This window comes from Episyrphus balteatus, chromosome 1 (genome assembly GCF_945859705.1).
Source record: "Episyrphus balteatus chromosome 1, idEpiBalt1.1, whole genome shotgun sequence".
NCBI lineage: Eukaryota > Metazoa > Arthropoda > Insecta > Diptera > Syrphidae > Episyrphus > Episyrphus balteatus.
In genome coordinates, this window is record NC_079134.1 from 106,313,755 (window position 1) to 106,339,810 (window position 26,056).

The 26,056-nt window shown below is 31.4% G+C and overlaps 4 protein-coding genes across 11 annotated transcripts in view; 2 read left to right on the top strand and 2 right to left on the bottom strand.

Annotated features, from left to right (window-relative positions):
• The first annotated feature begins 330 nt into the window (after positions 1-330).
• LOC129907536 (protein hu-li tai shao) overlaps positions 331-26,056 on the top strand; it is a 229,736-nt gene continuing 204,010 nt past the window's right edge. For 2 of the 8 annotated variants that reach the window (XM_055983819.1, XM_055983818.1), the window contains exons 1-2: positions 335-495; positions 1,024-1,112. The gene's annotated coding sequence lies outside the window, so the exon portion shown is untranslated. The other 6 variants (XM_055983813.1, XM_055983812.1, XM_055983817.1 and 3 more) reach the window with 6 other exon arrangements.
• LOC129907537 (uncharacterized) lies at positions 8,672-11,266 on the bottom strand. The gene is made up of 2 exons (XM_055983820.1): positions 10,581-11,266; positions 8,672-10,500 (listed from the first exon to the last, which is right to left on the bottom strand). The coding sequence occupies exons 1-2, from the start codon at positions 10,741-10,743 to the stop codon at positions 8,894-8,896; spliced, it is 1,770 nt and encodes a 589-aa protein (XP_055839795.1). The 5' UTR covers positions 10,744-11,266; the 3' UTR covers positions 8,672-8,893.
• Positions 17,903-19,877, bottom strand: LOC129907541 (uncharacterized). The gene is made up of 2 exons (XM_055983826.1): positions 18,208-19,877; positions 17,903-18,149 (listed from the first exon to the last, which is right to left on the bottom strand). The coding sequence occupies exon 1, from the start codon at positions 19,577-19,579 to the stop codon at positions 18,392-18,394; it is 1,188 nt and encodes a 395-aa protein (XP_055839801.1). The 5' UTR covers positions 19,580-19,877; the 3' UTR covers positions 17,903-18,149; positions 18,208-18,391.
• On the top strand, positions 19,874-25,844 carry LOC129907540 (uncharacterized). The gene is made up of 2 exons (XM_055983825.1): positions 19,874-21,437; positions 21,507-25,844. The coding sequence occupies exon 1, from the start codon at positions 20,066-20,068 to the stop codon at positions 21,251-21,253; it is 1,188 nt and encodes a 395-aa protein (XP_055839800.1). The 5' UTR covers positions 19,874-20,065; the 3' UTR covers positions 21,254-21,437; positions 21,507-25,844.

Sequence of the window (26,056 nt, forward strand, 5' to 3'; positions counted from 1 at the left end):
ATCCCTACAGCGGGCTCCATGTGCAACGAAAATATTTGAATAGGTTAAAAATAAGTTACAATACACGCAAATAATACACAACCGACAACGAACTATGCGACCGACGAAATTAAATAAAGCAAAGCAGCAAAAAAAGAACAAGATCAAAGAGAAACGTCAAAGTGACAGGAGACTCAGGGGGTAGAAAATCTTCCATCCCTTTTTTCGAACTTTCTTTCTCCCTTGCTCTTATGTGCATCTTGAACTTTAGGTCTTCGTGTAGAAGTAGACAAAGCAGACAATTAAGAAGAGTTTGAATTTTGGTTATTAATTTATCTATGGAAAGGTTGACGTCAGAGCTCTCATTTTTCGTTTTCAGGTATATCTGGACTGGACCGTGTATAAAATAATAAAACAACTATTGTATTGAAACGCTCTCAACCGGACAATCGCGTTTGATATTTATAATCCTTCGTGTTGATAAGTCTCTGTGTTTTTGGATTTAATAGTTGAAAGGTATTTTTCAAAACATTTGATCCAAGAAACTATTATAAAAGTGCCATCCCCGTTCCAAGTAATAGAAAATTTGTTTAATCGATCTAAAAGAAGTTAAAATGATAGCGCGTCTGTTTAACAAGGACCGGTGACGTAATCCATGTGAACATTGCAGATATATTAAATTTAATTAATATGAAGCATCACCGTACATGTTTTGTGAGGCCTATTTGTTTTTTAGTCTAAGATTATTTCTTTTTCTATATAATTTTTCATTGAAGTACGTCAACTGGGCGTATGCCTTTTTTTATGTGTGCGTGCGTTGTTGGAGCTTGGCGAAAATATCTTTGGGCGCCCAACATCTTTGCACGCCTGCGTTCTTATAAAAGCTGTTTTAACTTTTAAGTAACATCGCGTTCCAATTTTTCAAACAATTCGGATCAAATTAACTTCTTTTTCAATTAAGCAAATAAAAGTTTTTTTTTCTGATTTGATGTTGTCAAAGTAACAAATTAGTTCTTCCCCTTACTGTTTCATTCTGTTTCGTAGGAGACGTATTTCAATTCCATCTCGACCACATAACTACAATAAAGAAGTAGCGAAAAAGGGACAGCTGCACAAAAGTGAGACAACGTGTGGTAAGTGTTATTGTAGTGGATTGTGAATATTTTGTTGACTTTTCCACCCTGCGTTTCTGTGCGATGATATGCAGTTCTTTCCATACACGGTATGATACCTATTTCGTGTTCTCGAAAAAGGGGGACTAATTATTTTATTTTAATAAAAAAGTATTCTCATATTTTTTTTTTGTATTTCGTTATTAATATTTTGTGAGAAAGTTTTTTTTATTCGTGCAGATGTGTGTTATTTTTTTTTTAATATCTCTCCAGACAAACTATTAAAATAAATAAATAATCCATTGCCGGGTTTCAAAACTAAAAAAATGTAAGTTTTCTTTGAAACGTTAATTGATATACAAATTACGTTTATTAATATATTCTTTCTCGTAAATATGAGTAAACTTTACAACTCAAATTTTTTTCTGTTCTAATTTGGAGTGAAAAATGAAACAAGTTGTAGAAGTCCGAAAATGAAAAAAATAGGGAAATGCACATTTTTTTAATTTATTTGGCACAGATATGACGTCATCGTAAATGATATAGAGAGAATCATTAGAAAATTATATGCAAGCAGTAATATTAAATAAAAAAAATATATGAACGCTTTATTTTAATGGGTAGAAAATATGACAACTTTTGTTTTAATTAAATTTGTCAGAATATTTTTTTTTACTAAATCCTACAGTATCAGCCATATTCGTTTACATCGCCTTTTTAACTAAATTGTAGCCCCAAAAGTGCGATAAGTAACTTGAATTGAAAAATTAAATTTATTTGGTTTAGGTAAACATAAAACTTCTTTAAAAACAAAACAAAAACATTTTATCCATGTTAAAAACAAAATAATTTAAAAGTTCATATCGAATATAGGCAACACAATAATAAAAAAGATGTTCTTAATATTTTATAGCATATTTATCCTTTTCTCTTAATAACATCGATAAGCCTTTTTGGCATTAATGCATTGTGGCATTATGTGTAATCCGCCTCGATTGGATGCCATTCTTGAATAAGTTTTTGTTCCAGCTCGCTTTTGCCAGTACATAATTTGAAATTTTCTTATTCTTTTGTCCAAATGGTCCCACAGATTCTCTATAGGATTTATGTCTAGTGATTGCGGTGGTGTTTGCATCACTTTTGGGTAGTTGTATAGACACCAGGTACGCGCTTTCAAGGCAGTGTGTTTTGGGTCATTGACTTGGTAGAATAAAATGTTGTTTTCTAAACCCAGTCGAATGACACTTTCCTTAAGATTTTTTTTCAGGATATCAATGTACAGTGTACACATCCTCCTGCTGCCGTAAAACACCTCCGTGTTTCACTTTTTAAATATTAAATTCTTTGGATCAAGCTCTGTATTTGGTTTTTACCAAACTGTTTGACGACCATCCGATCCAAACAGGTTAAGGGTGATTTTGTTCACTAGAAGTTGAACATAACTTGGGGATTTTTATCTTCAACTTCTGAATTTTGTCTTGCTCACGCAAAGTTGACGTTTTAAACTTTCGATTTCAAACTCGAGAGTTGATAAACTTTCGGTTTTCACAACTACCGGAAAAAGTAGAAGTTTGCCAACAAAACTTGAGATTTTGCTTCAAAATTAATTTTTTTTTTTAATTTTTCTGTCAAAATTTAATTTTGGTGTTATTGTGAAAGCAAAATTAATGTTCCAAAGTAACGAAGTTTCAAAAAGTAAGCCTATTTTTTTAAGAGGAATCGTTACAAAATGTTGCCCCGCTAATTTAAAGAGCAAATTCATAAACATTTTTGTTAAACAAAACAAAAACGAAAACAATTTTTAAAAAATTGAGAGAATTGCATTATATATTTTCTTAAATCGCCCTAAAATCCGTAAAAATTACCTGTTACAAAAACTGAAACGTTTCGTTTTTATACTTTTTCGCGAAATCCAATCGCTTCTTTCTTTTGGTTCACTTCTGAGATCAAGGGCTTTTTCCTAGCAATCTCTTTAAGAAGCCACTTTTTCTTATTACTCGGCGAACGGTTTCAGAATTTACTTGCTTGCTGAGGTCACTTAACAATTTCGACCAACTTTGGGGCATTTAACTTAGGACCTTTCTTTATTTCGCAGATCTTGTTTTTTTCGTCAGCATTGCTTAGTTTATTTATTTATTTATTTAGCAGAACTCTGCTATTAAAAAAAAAAAAAAAAAATGTAAAATTTCAGATTTTGCAAAATTTTCAGTTTCTTGCCACTTAACAGTGCTTTAACTCTTTAACAATTGACTTTTACGCAAAACTTCATAATCAATCTTATAGTATAGACAATTTAATTACCTACAATAAAATACTATTTTTGATAGTTTTCGACACTTTTTGAATTATCCATTAAATGAAGGATTTGTATCCTACAAAAGGTCCGGTGGTTCTTATTTGAAATTTTATCAGGTTTTAATGGTACATTAAAAAAAATGTTCATAGTCACGCCCCCTCTACCCCTTAACAATACTCCAAAAATCAACGAAATTCTGCATTTTTTCAGTTTTATGCCCATAGCTTCATTCTGGTAAACGTGAAAAATGTATGTGCCAAATAATTGTGGAAGACAAAATTTTCTACAACTTGCACATCCAATATCCACCAAACTATGAATTTTTCAAAAAATTTACAATTTCATACTCAACCTTTTATACGGAATTCAATTTCATGAATACAACTTTTATGAATACATATTTTTTAATAATCTAAAAGAATGGGTGTATGAGGGGCAGAGGTAGCAGGGAATGTATGATGAGGAGATATAGGAGTAATAGGTGGAGTTGAAGATGGTGAATTATAAGAAAATTTGGCTTCGTTGAATTCTTCTTCAAAATTCTTCTTCATTGTCATCTTCATAAAAAAATTAATGTGGACGATTTTCACAGGATCGCCAACAGCAAAACTTACAGAATGTGGAACATTTAAGTCCCTTTTTTCTGCATCCACCAGCTCCTATGCAGATGCAAGACAGCTTTCATCAATTTTTGGGGAGCAGGATCTTCTACAGTTTTAATGGGTTGCAATCCTTGGCATCCTCTCGTGCTGTATCTGTTGTAGGTGGCAGTTTGCACAAATTAAGTTTCGTTCATAAATTTCAAATATCAAAGAGAGCTTAGGGATTGACCAATGTTCATATAAAGCCAACAAGATATGTATGTTTTTCCGCCTCCGAAATTTTCTGAACTCTGGCATTTGGGTCCTTGAACTTCTCTGCAGCTTCAAGTAACATAGGGTTTTTTGAAAGATTTTGCAAAATTTGTTTTTTTCCGAAAAGAAAGATGTTTGAGGTGGTGTCAAATCCACTTATGGGATGAATAAGTAGGAAGTTCTCCATAGAATTCAATGTGAAAGATGAAGATTCCTCCCGTCCCAGGCTTTCTAAGGTACACGTTCTCGGCCCTAGGTGTAGTTCCTGTCAACAAAATGGGTAAGTCGATGCCTTCCCCAACAATCTTTGAATTTCTGTGGAACCTGCTTTAGATACTAATTCTGGTGCAAGTGGCAGAAAGCAACTGTACGTTCGAGTTGAATCAGGGGTGGTTATTGCATGATAGTAGAAACTTCAAGCTGCGCCTCGTGTTGACTTGTCAAAGGATAACATCATATCAATGAGGAGCTTAGAACCAAGCTTCCTATACATAAATACACTTATTCTTGTTAGAAGGGGGTCAGAAAGGATCTGGGACGAGCAGCAGCTATAACAGCATGGGATAAGGCCAAACATTTCCTTTTCAATTCGTCCAAAGGGCCACTCTTATTTTCAGTATTACAGTTACAAAAAATAATAGGATATGTACTCATTTGTATTGTAAACTTCAGAGCGAATGACTTCCCACATATGAACATTTTTTTCAATCTACCGTTAAAACCTGATAAAATATAATAAGAACCACCCGACTTATGTACTCATTTGTATTGTAAACTTCAGAGCGAATGACTTCCAACATACGAACATTTTTTTTCAATCTACCGTTAAAACCTGATAAAATATAATAAGAACCACCCGACCTTTTGAAAGATACAAATCCTTCATTTCATGGATAATTCAATGAAAGTCGAAAACTATCAAAAAAACTATTTTACTATTTTAGCCCTAACTCGGTTATTTGAGTCAACTATTAAAGTAAGTTAAGTAGCAAGAAACTGAAAATATTGCAAAATCAGAAATTTTACATGTTTTTGGAAGCTCATAACTTCGTTGTTTTTGTTTTTAAAAAAATACTACCAAGATCATTTTTGTAGGAAATTTTGTCTTCTACAAGTCGCCATTAAAATGCACCAGAAAAAAGTTATGGGCATAAAACTAAAAAAAGTGCCAGATTTCTATGGTTTTTCGGTGGTTCTGAAGGGAGCGGAGGGGGCGTGGTTGCGTAAATTTGGTTTTTCCATCTACCAACCATACCTAACAACATATCAAAAATTTAGAACTACCGGACCTTTTGTAGGATAAAACTTCTTTATTTACTGGGCTACAATGTTCTGGTGAAAGAATAATAAAAAAAACAAGAACCAATTATGGGCGGAAGAAAGAAAATACTGTTGCAAAGTAGGGATTATTCGAAATTTCACTAGAACTGCATTTAATCAAAAACCGTAAGGATTTGGGATGAACAAGTTACAAAGTTCTAGTAGCACTTTCAGCATAGTTCGTTTGATCCATTTCTTTTGGGACACCCTGTATAAATTAAGGCTATTGTTTATAAACGTTGTTTAACTTTAAATAACTGCTCAAATTTGGAAAATGTGTTGTCTTATAGGTTAAAGCTGTCAATCTTATGCCTAAGCGAAGACGGTCTGAATAGTGTGATATTTACTTTTATTAAATAAAAAATATTTCCTTCTTCTTCTTCCTTTTCTCGGCGCTGTTATGATCTCGATGTCTAGGGGATCATAACTATCCCACTTATCTGCTTCACACTAGTGATCCGGCTGTAAAGTTCGCCGGTTTGACCTCAAAAATCGGCGACAAGCCTCCCGGTTTTGTATTGTTCCATTTCTGAGGCCAACTGGATGCTGGTGTTTTAGCATTTGCTTGTACCAGGACTTTTAAGACCTACCTTTCTTTTTATTTAGTGTTCGAACGTCATATGATATTGCCTTTTTGACGGGGTTCTCAGGATCTCTCCTTTGAACATGGCAATACCAACTGAGTCGGTCATGCTCAATCACATGAACCGTATGTGAGTGCTGGGGCACCGCAACTGCGGTGTAGAGTCTTCCCAAAAAAATATTTCCAAAAATTTTTATTATTTTTCACACATTTTCATAAAAATATTTCATCTCTCGCTGCTACTACAGAAAATCCGGATAATTGCTTAATTTCGTTTCTCCTAGTTACACTTGTAGTTTTTTAGAAGCAAAAGAATTTGCCGCATTACAAATACATGAATGAAAATTATTATAATTATCCGTTTTTTTAAAATTAAACGGCAGTATTATAGAAATCTAGAGGTGATATTTTATTTTATTGTCTTAACAAATAAGTTAGAAAAAAAGCAAAAAATACCAAAAATTTAATTTGAAAAATTTTGGACTTTCGTCACCACTGTAATAATGGACCGATTTTCATAAAATAACTGTCAATCGCTTCGTTTTATCAAAACCTTGGGCGATATTTGTTAGTTTTATTTTATTTGTCTTAATAAAAAAGATAGGGCAAAAAAAAAAACAAAAAAAAAAGAAAACCAAACAATTAATTAAAAATATTTTGGACTTTCGTCACCACTGTAATAATGGAACGATTTTCATAAAACTAATGACAATCGCTTCCCTTTACCAAAACCAAGGAGCGATATTTTTTAGTTCTTTTTTTAAATTGTTTTAACAAAAAAGGTATGGCCAAAAACGCAAAAAGATATTTATAGACCGATTTCGGAAAGAAATACGGTAATCGATTGATTTTAAAAAAATCTCTACACCACATATTTTTCAAATTGTTACTGACCTTAACAAAAAAGATATGACCAAAAGATTAAATATTTTCAAAATGGAACACCTTTTTAACTTCCTATTTAAATGTCTTTGTGCGCTTTCGTGTGAATGTGTATGTGTAATGCGTTGTGATTCATTTTTCTTTACACTTATTTATTCTCTGAGACGAACTTGTTGCGGTTGAATGTGGAAAAATGAGGCTCAATAAGAAAGCAAAATTGTCTGCTTCGAATATTTTAAACAAAAGATATTGATATGAATTGATTTTTACACGAACCTTAATCTAACGAAATTCGTATTTGAACTCAAGCATTGTCGCTTGGAGTTGTTGTGAGTGGTGTACACAGTTTCTTGGTGCGCGATCTTAAAAGGCGAATAGATAATAAATAACCTTAGAAAAGGATACGGAGTTGTGTAAATTGTGTAGAGGCAAGACACGACCGAAGAAAAAACCCAAAACATACACGAATTTCAAGGTATTTCAAGAAGAAATTAAAATTTAAATTACGAAATTTCTTATATATAAAAAAAAAAAGAAATAAAACGTTATTTTAAAACACTCAAGAGAGTGAAAAAGGGGTATTTCTTATATTTATTTACCAAACAAATTATAATTTTATACATAAATCAAATAAATTCATCCCGGCAAACAAACCACGATTATAAGTCTGTTCACTGACGCTGTGCTGGACTGTTCTAGGCAGAAAAGTACAGCTTTTTGCTGTTCATTGAGATTTTTTCTGTGCTGAACTGTTCTAGTTTCCTGTTCATTGACAAAACTAGAACAGTTTAGAATAGGATTTTCTGTTCTTGCTTTTGAGTCAGATCAGGTTAGAACAGATGCGTGAGAAGTGTCAAAAGTAAAGCTGTCATTTTTTATTTTGATTTAATTGTGCGAATATTTCTCGGGTACTCGTGGTTTTTCTAACTAAAAACAATTTTTAATTATATTTTCCGCAGTAAAAACTCAAAAAATAGATAAAACTATAACGAGAACCGGTAAGCAAAAAACTCATATAATTTACAATTTTATTTTTTATTTTGACAACTGACGTTTAAATGACTGTTCTAACTTGATCTGACGTTTCTCAAGAAACTGTGCTGTCCTGTCCTGTTCTGGTCTAGAAAAATCCTCGCTGAACAGACTTTATAAACGTCAAGACAATCAGCTGTGAGCTTGCACTTTCAACCGATTGCTAATAAAGGCCCCCTATCGGCAAGAACGTGCATCTCAAACTCAACCAGGGTCCGCATCGAAAAGCAAAAAGTACTAAATAGTACTGCTAGAGTAAAATGGCTATTACTTTAGAGGACTGGAAAGCACTATTGAGGGAGCAAAAAGGGGAAATCTTTCAGAATATAAACGAAGCTACAAATAGGGCCATCAAAAACACCGATGAAAATGTAGGGATTATTTCTGAAAAGGTTGAGAAGCTAGAAAAAATGGTGGAAATGCAGGAAACGGTTATCCAAAAACAAGAAGCTTTGTGCTTGAACCAAGAAAAAAGAATTACTCAGCTTGAAATAGATTCGAGGAAAAATAATGTGATTATGTTTAAGGTAGAAGAAATAGAAAAAAACGAGGAAGAACTCAATAATTTAGTTATTAAAATCTTAAATAATAGCAACAGGGTTGATTGATTTAAATCAATTGATTTAAATCATGATTTAAATCATGATTTAAATCAAATGATTTTTTTGAAAAAAATCATGATTTAAATCAAAATTGATTTTTATGAAAAAAATTGAAACAGAATCATTAAAAAGAAAAACTTTGTTAATCGCAACTTTTTATCATCAAATTATTTTATTAGGAACCTTAAGAAATCATACAAAAATGTAAATGCACTCTTCACAGCAAATTAAAATTAAGTATTCATTTTTTGTTCATTGTTATAATATTTAAAAAGAAACACCAATTTTGCTGCCTTTTCGTTTCCCAGCCTGTTTCGTAGCTTAGACTGGACTAAGCCAAAAGTTGAAAATATTCTTTCCACGGACGCAGAGGATGCCACAGCCGTAAACAATTGGTTAAAGATTGGCATAAGTTCGCCATGCTCATCATTTGAACCCAACTGAGACCTCCACCACTGTAGTGGTTTTACATTCCTTAAAACTTCCTCTGAAAATAACACTTTTTTGAATGGATCGGTCTTTGACTTGAATTTAATTATCAGAGGAAGGAGGCCTGTTCCCGCGTATTCGCTTTGGGCATATTCGAGGGCTGTGTTCTCTTCTTCAGATGTCAATGCGAAGCTTGTTTTTGTTGGATCCAGCATATAAGATAAAAAATGAGCAGGAGTTAAGGCCATTTTATATCTTTTTTTCAGCGCTGATATCTGGTTAAGATTGGCATCTTGTTCTTCAAACGTCAACTCCAGCTGCTTGAAGACTTCAACTGCATCTGATAACGAGGCATTCGTTCGTTGTAAGGAATCTAAAGCTACTGCAATTGGTTTGTAGATTTTCAACAGATCTTCGATCGACCTTTTAAGCATCATGTTTGTAACTTTTTGGTAAATGGCACTAGCTATAATATTTCTGTTTTCTTCACATACCTTCAAAATTGTTTGCCATTCAGACAAATATGTTTGAAAACAATCCGCTAGGGTGTTCCACCGTACTTCGTGTGGGATGATTAGGGATCTACCACCCTCTGCTTTATATTTTGCGGCCGCTTCATGGTTGTTGCGAAAATATTTAACGACTTGCACGACATGCTCTCGCACCTCTCTAATGTCCAAATCTTTTGACAGTAAATTTAGAATATGAGCAGCACAACCATATGTTAAAATGCCGTCATTGTCATCGTCAGATCTCAAATCCAATCGCATTCGGGTCATGGCGGAGGCGTTGTCGGTAACAAAACTTGCTACTCTACATTTATACTGCGTCTTGCATTTTAATATGAGATTTTTCGATATTTCCTGAAGATAATCAGCTGTGTGGGGTTTCCCGGACGTGTCGATGCTTTCCAGTAAGTACACCTCTCCAGTCTCAGTCGTTACACATCCGCAAATTATGGGTTCCATATGAACGTTAGACCAACCATCTATCGACAAATTAACCGTCTGGTCCTTCACGGAAGAAAAACATTTTTCCTTTTCTTCGTTATATATTTCTTCAAGCAGTGTGTTTCCCAAATCAAACCTTGACGGTGGCTGATAACCCGGTCGGAGCATTTCAATTGTTCTCTTCACCTGAGGATGCTCGACACATCGGAAACTGCTGTTTGTAGCATACACAGCTCTTGCAATTTGGTGATCTAATTGCTTCTTCAGATCTTCAGATGTTCTTACCAGAAAATTTGTCATCGGTTGTACTCTGCTTTTTTTGGCGATCGGAGGAGATAACAAATGTTCTGTCCCGCTTGCGCTGGTACTGGGTTCTGAAGAACTAGCTGCATGTGGAATCGAAAGATCAGCTGCTTGGTTGCCGGTGGTGGTAGCTGTAAAAAGGATTGAGGAACCAGGACCTAGAATATAAGAAAAGATATTATAGTTATGGAAAAAAATGTTGGTATTATTCTTTAATTAAATATTCAAAAATACTTACTCTGTACATGTGCACAACACGATTTAAAGTGTTCTTTCAATCGCTGCGGAATTCCTTGGATCTCCTTGTTGCATGCTTTGCAAACAGCTCTTGACCCTTTTTTATTCACATCATGAATCTCATTGTAGTGTGTCCAAATTGGATCTTTTTTGCGGCCAGTCATTTTATCAAAATTACAGAATTAAGAATGTTTTGTATTTAAAGTTTTCAGATGCGTTTCAACCAGCGAAAGATAACAAATTATGAATGCGGTGAATCCCAAATAATAAGTAAAAGAAACACCAAATTTTCAAATCCGGGCAAAAAATCATGGCATACTTGATTTGAATTTGAAAATTTAAATATTCGAGAATGCAATGCAGATACATATGTACATATATACATTCATGAAAAGAACAAAATTTCGATCAAATTTTTAAACCTGGGCATTAAATCAAGGCATACTTGATTTGATTTGAAAAGAAAATTGATATTTTTGTTAAAGATTGTTTGTCAAAACAAAAGTCTATCATTATGCTAAACGATATCTTAAGAATACAGAAAAAAAGTCGAAAAAAATCAATAAATCAAAAAAATAATCAAAAAAATCAAAAAAAAATCAAAAAAACCAAAAAAAATCAAAAAAAATCAAAAAAATCATGATTTTTTTAAAAAAATCAAAAAAATCTGTCAGAAACAAAAAAATCATGATTTTTATCAACCCTGAATAGCAATGAAGATTTTAAATTAGTATCAAACGATATTGAAAGTTGCTTACGTTTAGGGAAATCCTCCGAAGGGTAGAATAGACCAATACGTATAACGTTTAAGAGCTTTGACAAAAAACACAAAATACTCATGTCAAAAAAAATAAACTCTAAATATAGCATCGCTGAGGATCAACCTAAATCTCTCCTTGAGGCAAGAAAACCACTAGTGCCTAAGCTAGGGCAAGAGAGTATATTTTAAGCTAGATGAATTAGTAGTAGATGGGAAAGTTTGGAAAGAAAACGCAGAATTTGAGCATGAAAATACTAGAAAAAGAAGTCGCTCGGCCGAGTGTTCCCCACCGCAACAAATACTAGAAAGGAATTACAATGACAATAAAACAAAAACAACCATAATTGGATCTACGGAAATGAATCCAACAAAACAACCTAGACACCCAATTAGAAAGTTTCTTTCACAACAAAACACAAATGAATGCCTCAATAAAATACTTTCACCATCAACTAGTCAAAGTAATGACCCTAGCTATAGCAAACATAGCAACGAGAAATAGCAAACAATAGTAAACGATAACACCTCTAAGCAAGTCGCAAAACAGCCTACACTAAAAACAATACAAAAAAATAAAAACACACAACTTCAGAATCAAGAACAACTACAACTAAAGCAACAACAACAAAAACAACAACACCAACAACACCAACAACAACATCACCAACAACAACATCACCAACAGCAACATCACCAACAACAACATCACCAACAACAACAACATCATCAACAACAACATCACCAACAACAACATTACCAACAACAACATTACCAACAACAACATTACCAACAACAACATCACCAACAACAACATTACCAACAACAACATCACCAACAACAACATCACCAACAACAACATCACCAACAAAAACATCAACAACAACATCACCAACAACAGTCACAACAATACCAGCAGCACCAACAACACCAAAAACAACCACGCCAACAACATCAACAGGAAAAACAACAGCCACAACAACACCAACTACAGCAACAACAAAATCACCTGCAACAACCAGAGCTATATCAACAACAAAAGCAGCAGCTCCAACAACACAAACAACTACAGCCGCAACAGGAAGCAGATACTGATTCTTTTTGTAGTTTTAAGATTGTGGCGTATAATGTTTGTGGTTTTAACAATAAATTAATGTTTCTGAGGTTTTTGAAGTATCTATATAGTTTTGATATTATCTGTTTATTAGAAACTCATGTAGAGGAGTACAAAATAGAAGAATTCAGAAATTACTTTCCCTCTTACGAATGTTCATGGACTCTTGCAAAAAGAACTGCAAGCAAGGGAAGAGCTAGCGGTGGTACTCTTATTGCAATAAAGAAAGAGATGCATAGAACTTTTCAAATAAAACAAATTGAAGAAATGAAATACATAGAAGTCAAAAGTCATAGTAATATTTTTTATATTTTGCCTGTCTACCTTAATTGCAACTATTGGGAACCCGATTTTGAATCGCTGTATGACTGTCTTTGCTGTTTAGAATCACAAAACTTGTTAATCATTGGAGATTTAAATGCAAGCGGCTGAAGAAGAATCGGAAATAGCGATGACAGATCATAAACGTCAATCGAAAGATAAAAAAGTGAACGGAGAGGGTCGAAAGATCATAGAATTAGCAAATGAATTTGGTCTGAGCATATTAAATGGTGCTTCTGAAGGTGACTTAGAGGGTGAATTTACATTTGTCGGGAAACAGGGTAGTTCTGTTATTGATTATGGCCTCATGGGTGGTGACTGGTGGACATTGTTCGAATTTTTTAAGGTCGGAAAGGAAACATTTTCCGATCATCTGCCAATAATAATAAAAACTCAAAATAACAAATCCTGCAGTACTCGAGCAGACGCTGACGATCCTGGTAGTAAAATCCTCAAATGGAACAAAAATAAAAAAGAGGAATATAAAACGTCAATGGATGCCCTGCTTCAAACAAAACAAAATGGATCGATCTCAAACTATTTGCCTTTATGTGACCTCGAATCAATCGTCATAAAATTGGCGACATCAATTCCCAAATCAGGTGCACTCTTTAAGAAATCCGCGTGGTATGATCGTGAATGCGAAAAAATTAGAAAAAAGTGTTTAGCCTTGCTCAACAAGTTAAGAAAAAAATGAATCTCAGTCGATCAGAATAGATTACTTGGAAGCAAATAAATACTATAAACAGACTGTTAAACTAAAAAAGCGAGCTCATGAAGAAAAATTGGCATGTGAACTAAGTCAAAGCAAGGATGCAAAAGAATTTTGGTATTTAACGAGAAAACTGTCTGGTAATTACCAATCAAAAGAACTGGTTTCGATTCCATTGGAAAGATTACGACTCCATTTTGAATCACTACTATACCAACCGGTGCAAATTACTTGGAGTTTTGCACAGCCCAACATTGTGAACGATCTTTTAGATAAGGAAATTAGATTTGAAGAAGTCGAATTGGTACTTAATTCTTTAAAAGATGGCAAAGCATCAGGTCCAGACGGCATTCCGGCTGAATTCTACAAATATAGCTCTCAAACTTTCAAAGAGAACTTCGCAAAAGCACTAGACATCATATTTAACTTTGGTACACTACCTGATCAGTTTTATGAGTCCCTGATATTACCAATTTATAAAAAAGGTGACAGCTCAAATCCAGCCAATTATAGGGGGATCACTTTGTTGAACTCGGCGCTAAAAGCTTATACATTATTATACAAAAGACTCGAGAAGTGGGTTTCCGTGAACGAAAAACTCAGCGAGTATCAAGCTGGCTTCCGCTCTGGCTACTCTACTGTCGATAACATTTTCATATTAACTTCAATAGCGCAGATGAAAATAGACCAAAATAGAAAGCTGTATACCTTCTTTGTCGATTTTAGGGCTGCATTCGACATGATAAATCGAAATGCCATGTTCTACAAGCTGTACAATTTAGGAATATCTACAAAATTCGTACGTGCACTTGTAAAACTTTATCAGCAAACAAAGGCAAATATAGGCAATTGTAAAGACCGATCGGAAAGACTGATTGCAAACCGAGGTGTCAAACAAGGCTGCAACCTCAGCCCCTTACTGTTCGCACTCTTTCTCGATGACCTGGTGGAGTGGCTTACATGTGGGGTTAGTTTTGACAACACAAATATTAAGGTTATCATGTACGCGGATGACATAGTTATTCTCGCCGAATCACCATCTTCGCTACAACTGATAATAAATAAACTCTATCAGTATTGCTTAGTATGGGGTCTGGAGGTTAATGTGGAAAAATCCAAGGTAATGATTTTCCAAAAAGGATCCGGAAGAACTGCAAGCTGTGAAAATTGGAAATATGGCGAACAAAAGCTCGAAGTAGTAAAAAAATATAACTATCTGGGAATTGAAATGTCGTTCAACTTAAAAATGGAAAACCATCTAAAAAATAAAGTTGTTAAGGCGAAATCAGCAAAATGCCAAAATTGGAAAAAAATCTTAGGCAACAATTTAATAACAGTTAGCTCCAAATATAATGTATTTAATGCTACAGCCAAATCTATTATGTTTTATGGTGCTCAAGTTTGGGGGATAGAACGACACGAGGAAGCGGAAAGCCTGCTGCGGTTCTTTCTAAGGAAAATCTTTTATCTTCCATTTAACACGCCAAAATATATGTATCACCTGGAATCGGGGTTACCAACAATGTTTATTTCTGCTCTTAAGATACATGTAGATTATTTATTAAGGGTGGTAAATAAGGAAGAATCAAGACTTCCGAAGAAGATTCTTCAGTATGCACTCCAAAAGAAAACGCTCTTCATCAAAAATTGGTTTGAACTTGCCGGAAACTGTGGAATAACGATTAACTTGACAGAAGCTAACTCAAACCAGTGGAAGAAGATCTTTTATGAAATAATCCAGCTGACTGATCAAAATGAAAGATATGCTTTTATCGAAAAAGCTCGCAGTTCAACAGAGCGAAAGTATTATTCATTAATCAACTACAATCTCAATGAAAATAACTATTTTAAAAGCTGTTTCTCGTGCTACAACATTGGGATCATCTTCAAAATTAGAGGCGAACTTATCAAATTAAATTTTTCTCCACATCGAACGGCGGGTAACTGTAGTTTATGTAATCTGCAAGAGAGGGAAGACATCCTTCATTTTATTGGAGTCTGCCCCGTCCTCAAATAAATAAGACGTCACTACTTTGTTAAAAATGTTCTACTCATTGAGGAAGTAAAGACTTATCTGAATGGTTTCGACTGGCAGCTTCTTTTCAACTTTTATAGTAAGGCCTATGCTTATAGAACAAGGATAATCACCGAAAGTTTCTAATTAGCTATGCAATAATGTATCTTTTAAGCTCTTACCTAATTTAAAACGTTAATTTTTGTTTTAATTAAACTAAAAATCATTCCGTTTTAACTAAACTAAAAGTCATTTTGTTTTAACTAAACTAAAAGTCATTTCGTTTTAACTAAACTAAAAGTCATTTCGTTTTAACTAAAGTAAAAGTCATTCCGTTTTTAACTAAAGTCCACGAAAAATGTTTTAAAACGTATAGTACTACAAATGTTTGCAAAAATGTATCAGTTTAAAATCAAATTAATGTTTTAAAAATTAAAAATTAATTATATATATTTTTATAATAATACTGTATACCACAGACACACGACAAATTTTGTCACGTCTTAAGGGGGGAAATTCCTCTGGACAACGGGTTTTTCAAGATTTTTTTTTGGAAAACCGAAAGCATTAATTTAAATTTGGGAAAATACATGATATTATTGAAATCATGAAGTGTTAACACAATTTTTTTTAAGTAATAAAAAAACAAAATGGCGGATCTACAGCAATTCAAAGTTGATGACTCGCGTTTGCGCCGTGCAATGCCCAGGTCCAGTTAATTATTTATAATCAAAAGAAAAATTTTTTTCCATTAAAATATATTTATACGCATTGCATGAATCTAAATTTAGCAAAAAAAAGTCTAAAATAAAAATTAAAGACTAAAAAAACGAAAAAACCCAATGTTTTTTTATAAACAAATTGTTAAAAAAAAATATTTATTGTGAAAATTATATTGAACTTTTAGGTTCATGCAATGACCAATGAGTTAACGAGTAATTTGCACTTTATTTCAAGTCGATAGCTTCATTAGTTTTTGAGTAACGTTGCACGGCGCGGAAAAAAACGTGTTTCGAGAAAAATTCGTTTAAAGTTTTCATTTTTGTACTATGGTAGGCCGGAGCGCATGGGTTTCAGGACTATCTGGGGACTTTTGAGGCTTCATTTAAGGCTAAGACCACTAAAATAGTTTCTTCGGTTGATAAATGACTTTTTTAGGCAAATAATTAATAATGCAAAAATTAAAAAATTCCGGAGGGTTTTCCCCCCTTAATTTATTCATGTTCACTACTCAATGTCAATACATTGTATACAAAACTTGTTTTAATGAATAAAATTTATCTATCTATCTATCATCGTATTTGGGGGATAAAAAAAAGATACAAAGAAGTTTAAGACGTCATTTCATTTTTTTAGTTAAATGCGATCCTTATTTTTGGAAAAAATTGAATTATTCTTAAATTAATAAGGATGTTTCTGAACCAATCAAAGATTGGTTTTGATAAAAACTGCAAAAAGCTAACGACGATGTTGGTGATAAAATGAATTTGATTGTCTAAGCTTTAAACATCTTTAACCCTCTGTCGGTACACGGGTGCGAATTTGGCTGAACAAAATAATAAAATAAAAGAAGGTGTTATGCAAAACATCATTATAATGGTCACAATATATTTTTTAAGAATTGTGAATACCATATTCCAATTCTTCGGAAAATTCTACGTCAATTTCATATATACATAAGCAACTGTTTCAACTTACTATTTCGTATTTATGTTCTCATGTTTCATAAAAGAAATATGCAATTTATGAGGCGGAACGCTCATGTGGTATACTTTGTATCTCTCAACTTTTTATAAAAAAAAATTATTCTTCGATCGGTTTTAAAAATAAAATAACAAAAAATCATTGAATTTGTCTTTGCAAAACATATGCAACTTTGTCTTCCATTGTAACAAAATATTTGTAACACTTTTACGGGTAGATTTCGAATGGAATTGAATTAACATATTATAACTGGGGTCGTTTATTATTCTACATACCGTCGGCCTCATAAGGAAACTTCGTAACTCCAGTTATTAAAACTTAATAAGAATACAACCACAATTTGAAGTCATGCATTTGACAATCATCTATAAAAATACAGGCCATACAACACATCCTTTCATACAAAAACAGTTGCATGTTTTGCACAGCATACAGTGCCTATAAAATATTGAAACCGAAAAAAGTTATAGCGACATGAAAAATTACAAACCAAATTCGCACCCGTGTGCCTTTCACGGGTGTGCCTACCAGAGAAACAAACGAGTCGAGTATTTTTTACGAACATCGAGTACTTACTCGAAAAAAACGATCTCGAACAAACAGAATCAACACAATTAAAATATGTTCGAACTTTCCTGTTTAGGAGTATGATGACTCGTTATTAATCCTACATTTCAAACGAGTTCAAATGATCATTTTTCTGTTCGAGTAAAATCGAGTAAAATGATCGTGAACAAAATGTTTATGATCAATGTGATCGAAATTACTCGAACTGGAAAGGAAATGTTCATAGTGTTCGAGGGTGGTTTTTCTTGTAGCATAAATAAAAGAGAATCAGTTTGTATTCTTTAGTTGTATAGCTTTCTTCAAATTCAATTAAAACGCCATTTTTTATTTTTTAATATTTTGCCAATATATTTCGAGGTGATTTACACCTCATCTTCAGGGCTAAAAATAGTTATAAAATTATATATGTATATAACAATAATATAATATAATAGATTACCTATGATATAATTATATTTATAACATATAAAATATTTTCACAGGCTACAACATTAATATTTATGAAATGATTGATTTAATTTTTATTTTTGATTTTTAATTTTTAATTAAGAATCAAAACAAGCAAATTACTGAGTACAAATAAATAAAGTAATTATTTATAACAAATTAATATTTATGTTATTTTAAGAACTAACTATTAAGTTATGGTAAGTATTACTATAGTCTTTTTTATCAGTTTTAAAATTACAAGCTATTTCTTCGTACTTAATTATTTGATTTACTTCATGCACTTGTAATTTAAACTTTTGATTTTCAGATTTCAAAATTTTAGTTTCATCGAATTTAAAAGAATGTCCATTTTGTTTAGTATGTTCAGCTAAAGCGGCGATATTTTTGTAAGATGAGCCTTCGAGGACTTTCTTGCATTCATTTTTATGTTGATTGATACGACAACCTAATTTTTGTATTGTTTCACCAATATATATTTTTGGGCAGTCATTGCATGGAATAGAGTAAACTACTCCACTTTTATTTGTTTTCTCAATCTTTGATTTTGTATTAGCGAAAAAATGAGATACTTTGTTATTTGGTCTCATGGCAGTTTTTATTTCAGGAACAAAGTATTCGCACTTTTTTGCTAAAGATTCGCTCAGTCCAGGAATATAAGTTATAGATGAATAAATTTTTGTATCGCGAATAACAGTTTCATCTTTTGTTTCAGATAGGAATTGGTAGCTTCTTCTACTATATTTATTTGGTGATTTAGTTCGATTTTTAAAATTTTCATTTTGAACACATTTAATTAATTTATTGATGACTTGAACTGGATAGTTATTTTTAATCAAAATGCGATTAATTCTTTCAATGTTATTTTCCATGTAAATCTTATGACTGAATGAAAACACCTTTCTAATAAAACTTTTAACAGTGTTATATTTCATATTAATTGGATGAGCTGAATAATAGTTAATTAATCTATTTGAAGCTATCGGTTTATGAAACCAGTTAGTGATGATACTGCCGTCTTCATTTCTTTTAATTGTTAAATCCAGGTAATTTATTTCTTTAGTTACAACATTTTCTGTTTCATAGGTAAAAAGAATATTGCCATCAAATGATTCTAAAGCTGTTTTGATCATATTTACTTTGTTTTTTGGAACTGCAGTCAAATGATCATCAACATATGCCATCCAAAATTGTGGAACAAAATCTATTTTTTGAAATGCTTCCTGAATTACTTCATCTAAAACCCATTCAACTAAAATTGGTGCTAAAGATGATCCCATAAATAAACCAGTTTTCATTCTTATAATTTTATCTTTGAAATTAAAGTAGTTGCAGTCAATCAAACAAAATTTTAACAAATTCATAAAAGTTGATTTTGGAATTTTAGTATTAGGTTTTATGCGTATATCAAAATACTTTTCAACAATTTTGAGTGCTAATTGTGTTGAGACATTGTTAAAACAATTACAAACATCAAATGATACTAAAATGTATTCTGGAAGAATTCGAGTCTTGATTAATGTCTTGACGACTTGTTTTGAATTTTTGACTGTAAATTTTGACCTGAATGATTGTTTTAGTATATTTGTTAAAAATTTTGATAATTTGTAACATGGAGAATTTATTGTTGAAATTATTGGTCGAACAGGAAGGTTTTCTTTACAGTCGAAAATTCAAAACAAGTCGTCAAGACATTAATCAAGACTCGAATTCTTCCAGAATACATTTTAGTATCATTTGATGTTTGTAATTGTTTTAACAATGTCTCAACACAATTAGCACTCAAAATTGTTGAAAAGTATTTTGATATACGCATAAAACCTAATACTAAAATTCCAAAATCAACTTTTATGAATTTGTTAAAATTTTGTTTGATTGACTGCAACTACTTTAATTTCAAAGATAAAATTATAAGAATGAAAACTGGTTTATTTATGGGATCATCTTTAGCACCAATTTTAGTTGAATGGGTTTTAGATGAAGTAATTCAGGAAGCATTTCAAAAAATAGATTTTGTTCCACAATTTTGGATGGCATATGTTGATGATCATTTGACTGCAGTTCCAAAAAACAAAATAAATATGATCAAAACAGCTTTAGAATCATTTGATGGCAATATTCTTTTTACCTATGAAACAGAAAATGTTGTAACTAAAGAAATAAATTACCTGGATTTAACAATTAAAAGAAATGAAGACGGCAGTATCATCACTAACTGGTTTCATAAACCGATAGCTTCAAATAGATTAATTAACTATTATTCAGCTCATCCAATTAATATGAAATATAACACTGTTAAAAGTTTTATTGGAAAGGTGTTTTCATTCAGTCATAAGATTTACATGGAAAATAACATTGAAAGAATTAATCGCATTTTGATTAAAAATAACTATCCAGTTCAAGTCATCAATAAATTAATTAAATGTGTTCAAAATGAAAATTTTAAAAATCGAACTAAATCACCAAATAAATATAGTAGAAGAAGCTACCAATTCCTATCTGAAACAAAAGATGAAACTGTTATTCGCGATACAAAAATTTATTCATCTATAACTTATATTCCTGGACTGAGCGAATCTTTAGCAAAAAAGTGCGAATACTTTGTTCCTGAAATAAAAACTGCCATGAGACCAAATAACAAAGTATCTCATTTTTTCGCTAATACAAAATCAAAGATTGAGAAAACAAATAAAAGTGGAGTAGTTTACTCTATTCCATGCAATGACTGCCCAAAAATATATATTGGTGAAACAATACAAAAATTAGGTTGTCGTATCAATCAACATAAAAATGAATGCAAGAAAGTCCTCGAAGGCTCATCTTACAAAAATATCGCCGCTTTAGCTGAACATACTAAACAAAATGGACATTCTTTTAAATTCGATGAAACTAAAATTTTGAAATCTGAAAATCAAAAGTTTAAATTACAAGTGCATGAAGTAAATCAAATAATTAAGTACGAAGAAATAGCTTGTAATTTTAAAACTGATAAAAAAGACTATAGTAATACTTACCATAACTTAATAGTTAGTTCTTAAAATAACATAAATATTAATTTGTTATAAATAATTACTTTATTTATTTGTACTCAGTAATTTGCTTGTTTTGATTCTTAATTAAAAATTAAAAATCAAAAATAAAAATTAAATCAATCATTTCATAAATATTAATGTTGTAGCCTGTGAAAATATTTTATATGTTATAAATATAATTATATCATAGGTAATCTATTATATTATATTATTGTTATATACATATATATGAAAACGCTAATTTTATAACAATTTTTAGCCCTGAAGATGAGGTGTAAATCACCTCGAAATATATTGGCAAAATATTAAAAAATAAAAAATGGCGTTTTAATTGAATTTGAAGAAAGCTATACAACTAAAGAATATAAATATAACAATTCAGCAAAACAAAATAAAAAATATAGAATCAGTTTGGTACACAAAAGCAAGTTACATTTGTTTTATTTAAATTAATTAATTTGACAAGATAATGAAATGAAGATAAACATATTAGAATAAAATTAAATTAAATTGGATTTATCTTTAAGTTTGAATTCGCAATCATCAAATTATTTACAGTTTCTTGGTTCAACCTCGATCGTTTTTCTGTAATTTTATTTCCAGCCTGTGAAAATGCATTTTCACACCACCATTGAAGAATATCCACAGGGCCTTTCGAATTAAACTGAATGTATCTTTCTCTTTCAATATCAACAGAGTTCACGCTCGTTGTTGTATTTTCATTCATAAGATCCGAGAAAATATAACTGGCCCTGGGACTAGTTGTTGGTTGTTCGTCCAAAATATCTTCAGATGCCGCAGCAGTACATAGCAGGAACTATTGACTTTATGTAATCATATATTTCAGTCTTTTCAGTTGGGGACAATAATTGCATTTTATTGCACGGGGGATATAAAAATGTCGCACTTTTGAATGACAATTTAATTTCGGGATAAAACAAACTAAATAATGTTTAACTTTGTATTTTAAATCATTTAAATTTTCTGAATTTTCCAAAATGTCAGGCCACAAATCTGTTGTTGCCGAAAAGTTTTTAATAAAACCGAGTTCTGTTTTGACTATTTCCACTAATTTCTCTTTAATATTTTTTACATTGTTGCTTATGGTTGTTCCAGTGGGAAGCATGTCTTTCACTTTAACATGTTCTCCATATTTAGCACCGATTTGTATACACTCTTTAACAAATGCCTGCATTCTAGAGCCTTCTACAGTAGAAAACGGTCTAATATCTTCAATACACAGCTTCACGGACACATCAAAAACTGCTTTCTCATCGGCCATCGACACAATCACTTCTTTATTTATATTTGGCAAGGTTTCTTTAAAACATCTGTGCCTCAAAAGGTTCGTCGTTGTTTTAAAATTTTTCATCACTTTTTTGCACGATCTGCATGCCACAAAGTCAGTGGCGTACGTTGAGTTGCGGGGGCCCCGCACAGTGGTGCCATTCTTCGTTTTTGGCGTCAAAATTCATTTGCACGGCCATTTCTGGACGAAAACTCATTAAATTTGGTACACTGAATGATAATAGTATGGAGAATACAAAAAGGCTGCCAACTTTTTTTTATTCAAAATGGCGGCTCCAAAATGGCGGGAAGAATGAGCTTTAAAATAGAATTTTCATTTTCAAAACAGTATATAAGCTAGAAATTGGGCTTAATTCATGTCAAAAAGGTGTTAGATTTAATATTTAGGATTCATAGATTCATATTCTTTACAAAAAAAATCAAAAAATTTGAAAACAAAGTCCAAGAAATGCCTATTTATTAAAACACACTTTAAGACCTCTAAATACGTTATTTCATGTATCTTTTTTTTTCACTTTTCACAATTTTGAGATCTCTTCTATTTATGTTTCATAAGAAAATTGAAAATATTGGGGTTATATGGTTGCCAACTATATTTTTAAGTAAATAAAGAAAACATGATATAATGAAAAGTTACAATGTTTAATAAAACTGAGAATTTATTTTTTCCGTAAACCAAAATATACTTTTCTAATAGATTTTAATGTTTTAAATTCAAATCCGAAGTCGAAAAAAATCTATGACGTCACGTTTCGTCGATAAAAATTAATTTTGATCTGCTTGTATCTCAAAAACGTGACGTCATAGATTTTTTTCGACTTCGGATTTGAATTTAAAACATTAAAATCTATTAGAAAAGTATATTTTGGTTTACGGAAAAAATAAATTCTCAGTTTTATTGAACATTGTAACTTTTCATTATATCATGTTTTCTTTATTTACTTAAAAATATAGTTGGCAACCATATAACCCCAATATTTTCAAATTTCTTATGAAACATAAATAGAAGAGATCTCAAAATTGTGAAAAGTGAAAAAAAAAAAATACATGAAATAACGTATTTAGAGGTCTTAAAGTGTGTTTTACTAAATTGGCATTTTTAGGACTTTGTTTTCAAATTTTTTGATTTTTTTGTAAAGAATATGAATCTATGGATCCTAAATATTAAATCTAACACCTTTTTGACATGAATTAAGCCCAATTTCTAGCTTATATACTGTTTTGAAAATGAAAATTCTATTTTAAAGCTCATTCTTCCCGCCATTTTGGAGCCGCCATTTTGAATAAAAAAAAGTTGGCAGCCTTTTTGTATTCTCCATATTATTATCATTCAGTGTACCAAATTTCATGAGTTTTCGTCCAGAAATGGCCGTGCAAATGAATTTTGACGTTTAAGCCCCTACAAGAATATATCTTGCTAATTTGAAAATAATAAAGTTTCAGTAAATTAGAAATTTTTTAAAAATATAAAATGTTTTTATATTTTTTTTAACTTTGACCTCGAATATCTTTAGAATGGTTAGATTAATGAAAAAAGTTAATAAGACCTTTTTTGTGGAGTAATCAATTTCCAACAAGAATATGTCTTGCGCCTTTGATCATTATAATTTTTCAATTTGTTACAAAATTAAGAACAAAAAACGAGTTTTTAAAGATTTTCTCGATTTTTGGACCTCAAATATCTATTCAACTGTTAGATAAACGAAAAAAGTGTATAAGGCCTTTTTTGTAGAGCGTTCAATTTCCTACAAGAATATGAAAAGAAATTTGCTAAAAAGTCAATTAATAAAAAAATTATTTTTTTTTTAGTAGAAGCTTGATGTAAAAATGGAAAATTGCAAAGCGGAGGACCTTCCCATTAATATAAAGAGCTCATATTTGGTGTGTATATTCTAAAGGGTCTAGCAATCGATTTTTCGGAGTACCAAATCAAAAAAAAATTTCGATTTTTTTGACCCACCCTACTATCCAGTTTATTTTACTGTTTGAATACAAAATATACCTGTTAATATTCCTCAGTCTGAAAACATCAACGCTGACCATCCGATTAGTGAAACTAAAGATATAAGCTACCATCATGAACTATTTTTTTTCATTAGAGAATTAATTTATGAGTAGAAAAATCAAACACATTTAACAAAAATAATGTGATCTCCTTTCTTGATTTACGAAGAAGAACAAATAAAGGGGGAAATCCCTGTGGAATTTTTTAATATTATTTTTATTATATGTATTTTTTTTTTGTTTAAAAAAAGTAATACACCTATCGACTTGACATATTAAGTGGAAACTACGCGTCAACTCGTTGGCCATTGCATTAACCTAAAAGTTTAATATTATATAATATTGTTTTTAACAAATTTATTTATAAAAAATGTGTTTTTTCGTTTTTTGGTTTCTAATAGAGAGCCACCATTTTGTTCAATTTTTACTTTAAAAATCGCATCCATACTTCAAAATTTCTATAGTATCTTGTAGTTTTCCGAATCCCATACAAAAATATTCAAAAAGCAATTGTCCAGACGAATTTGTCCCCTAAAATAAAATAAGATGGCTGTTTAGTTTTTGTAACAAGAAAATAAACAATGTGTAAAAAAAAATCGCAAATTTTTAAAAATACTTCCATTTTTGAATCGCTTAGACCTTAGAAGAACAAACTCTTAAAAGTTTATTGAAGTCGTAAAATGCGTTTCTTCCGAAAAAACTAATATACCTTACTACCATAAAAAACTTATGTATGAGAAAAGTGGTTGTGGCAGTGAGCGAATTTTTTTAAAAGTTCTTCCAAAACATTTTACTCGCCTAAAGAAACAAATCCTGAAAATTTCATTTAAATCTTTAAAGAAGCTACCTAAAAAACTTGTATATGAGAAAAGTAGGCTTGGCAGTGAGCGGATTTTTCTAAAAGTTGTTCCCTTGCTTAAAAGAACAAACCCTGAAAATTTCATCGAAATCGTTAGAGCCGTTTCCGTTTTATATATGTATATACATTAGGGTGGGTCAAAAAAATCGAAATTTTTTTTTTCGACTTGGTACTCCGAAAAATCGATTGCTAGACCCCTCTAGAATATACACACCAAATATGAGCTCTTTATATTAATGGGAAGGTCCTCCGCTTTGCAATTTTCCATTTTTACATCAAGCTTCTACTAAAAAAATATTATTTTTTTATTAACAAATTTAAAAATAATAACGATCAAAGGCGCAAGACATATTCTTGTTGGAAATTGATTGCTCCACAAAAAAGGTCTTATTAACTTTTTTCATTAATCTAACCATTCTAAAGATATTCGAGGTCAAAGTTAAAAAAAAAATATAAAAACATTTTATATTTTAAAAAAATTTCTAATTCACTGAAACTTAATATTTTCAAATTAGCAAGATATATTCTTAAAACTGAAACTTCATTATTATTAGTTTCAAATAATATTAGCAAGATATATTCTTGTAGAAGCTTAAACGTTCTACAAAAAATTCCTTGGAATGAAATTGATTGCTTTA

Bases quoted from the DNA above. Each gene is read 5' to 3' on its own strand.
- LOC129907537 (XM_055983820.1), bottom strand. From the start codon at position 10,743: ATGACTGGCCGCAAAAAAGATCCAATTTGGACACACTACAATGAGATT. The intron at 10,501-10,580 runs GTAAGTATTTTT...CTTATATTCTAG, and splicing joins GTGTTGTGCACATGTACAGA to GTCCTGGTTCCTCAATCCTT.
- LOC129907540 (XM_055983825.1), top strand. From the start codon at position 20,066: ATGAATTTGTTAAAATTTTGTTTGATTGACTGCAACTACTTTAATTTC.
- LOC129907541 (XM_055983826.1), bottom strand. From the start codon at position 19,579: ATGAATTTGTTAAAATTTTGTTTGATTGACTGCAACTACTTTAATTTC.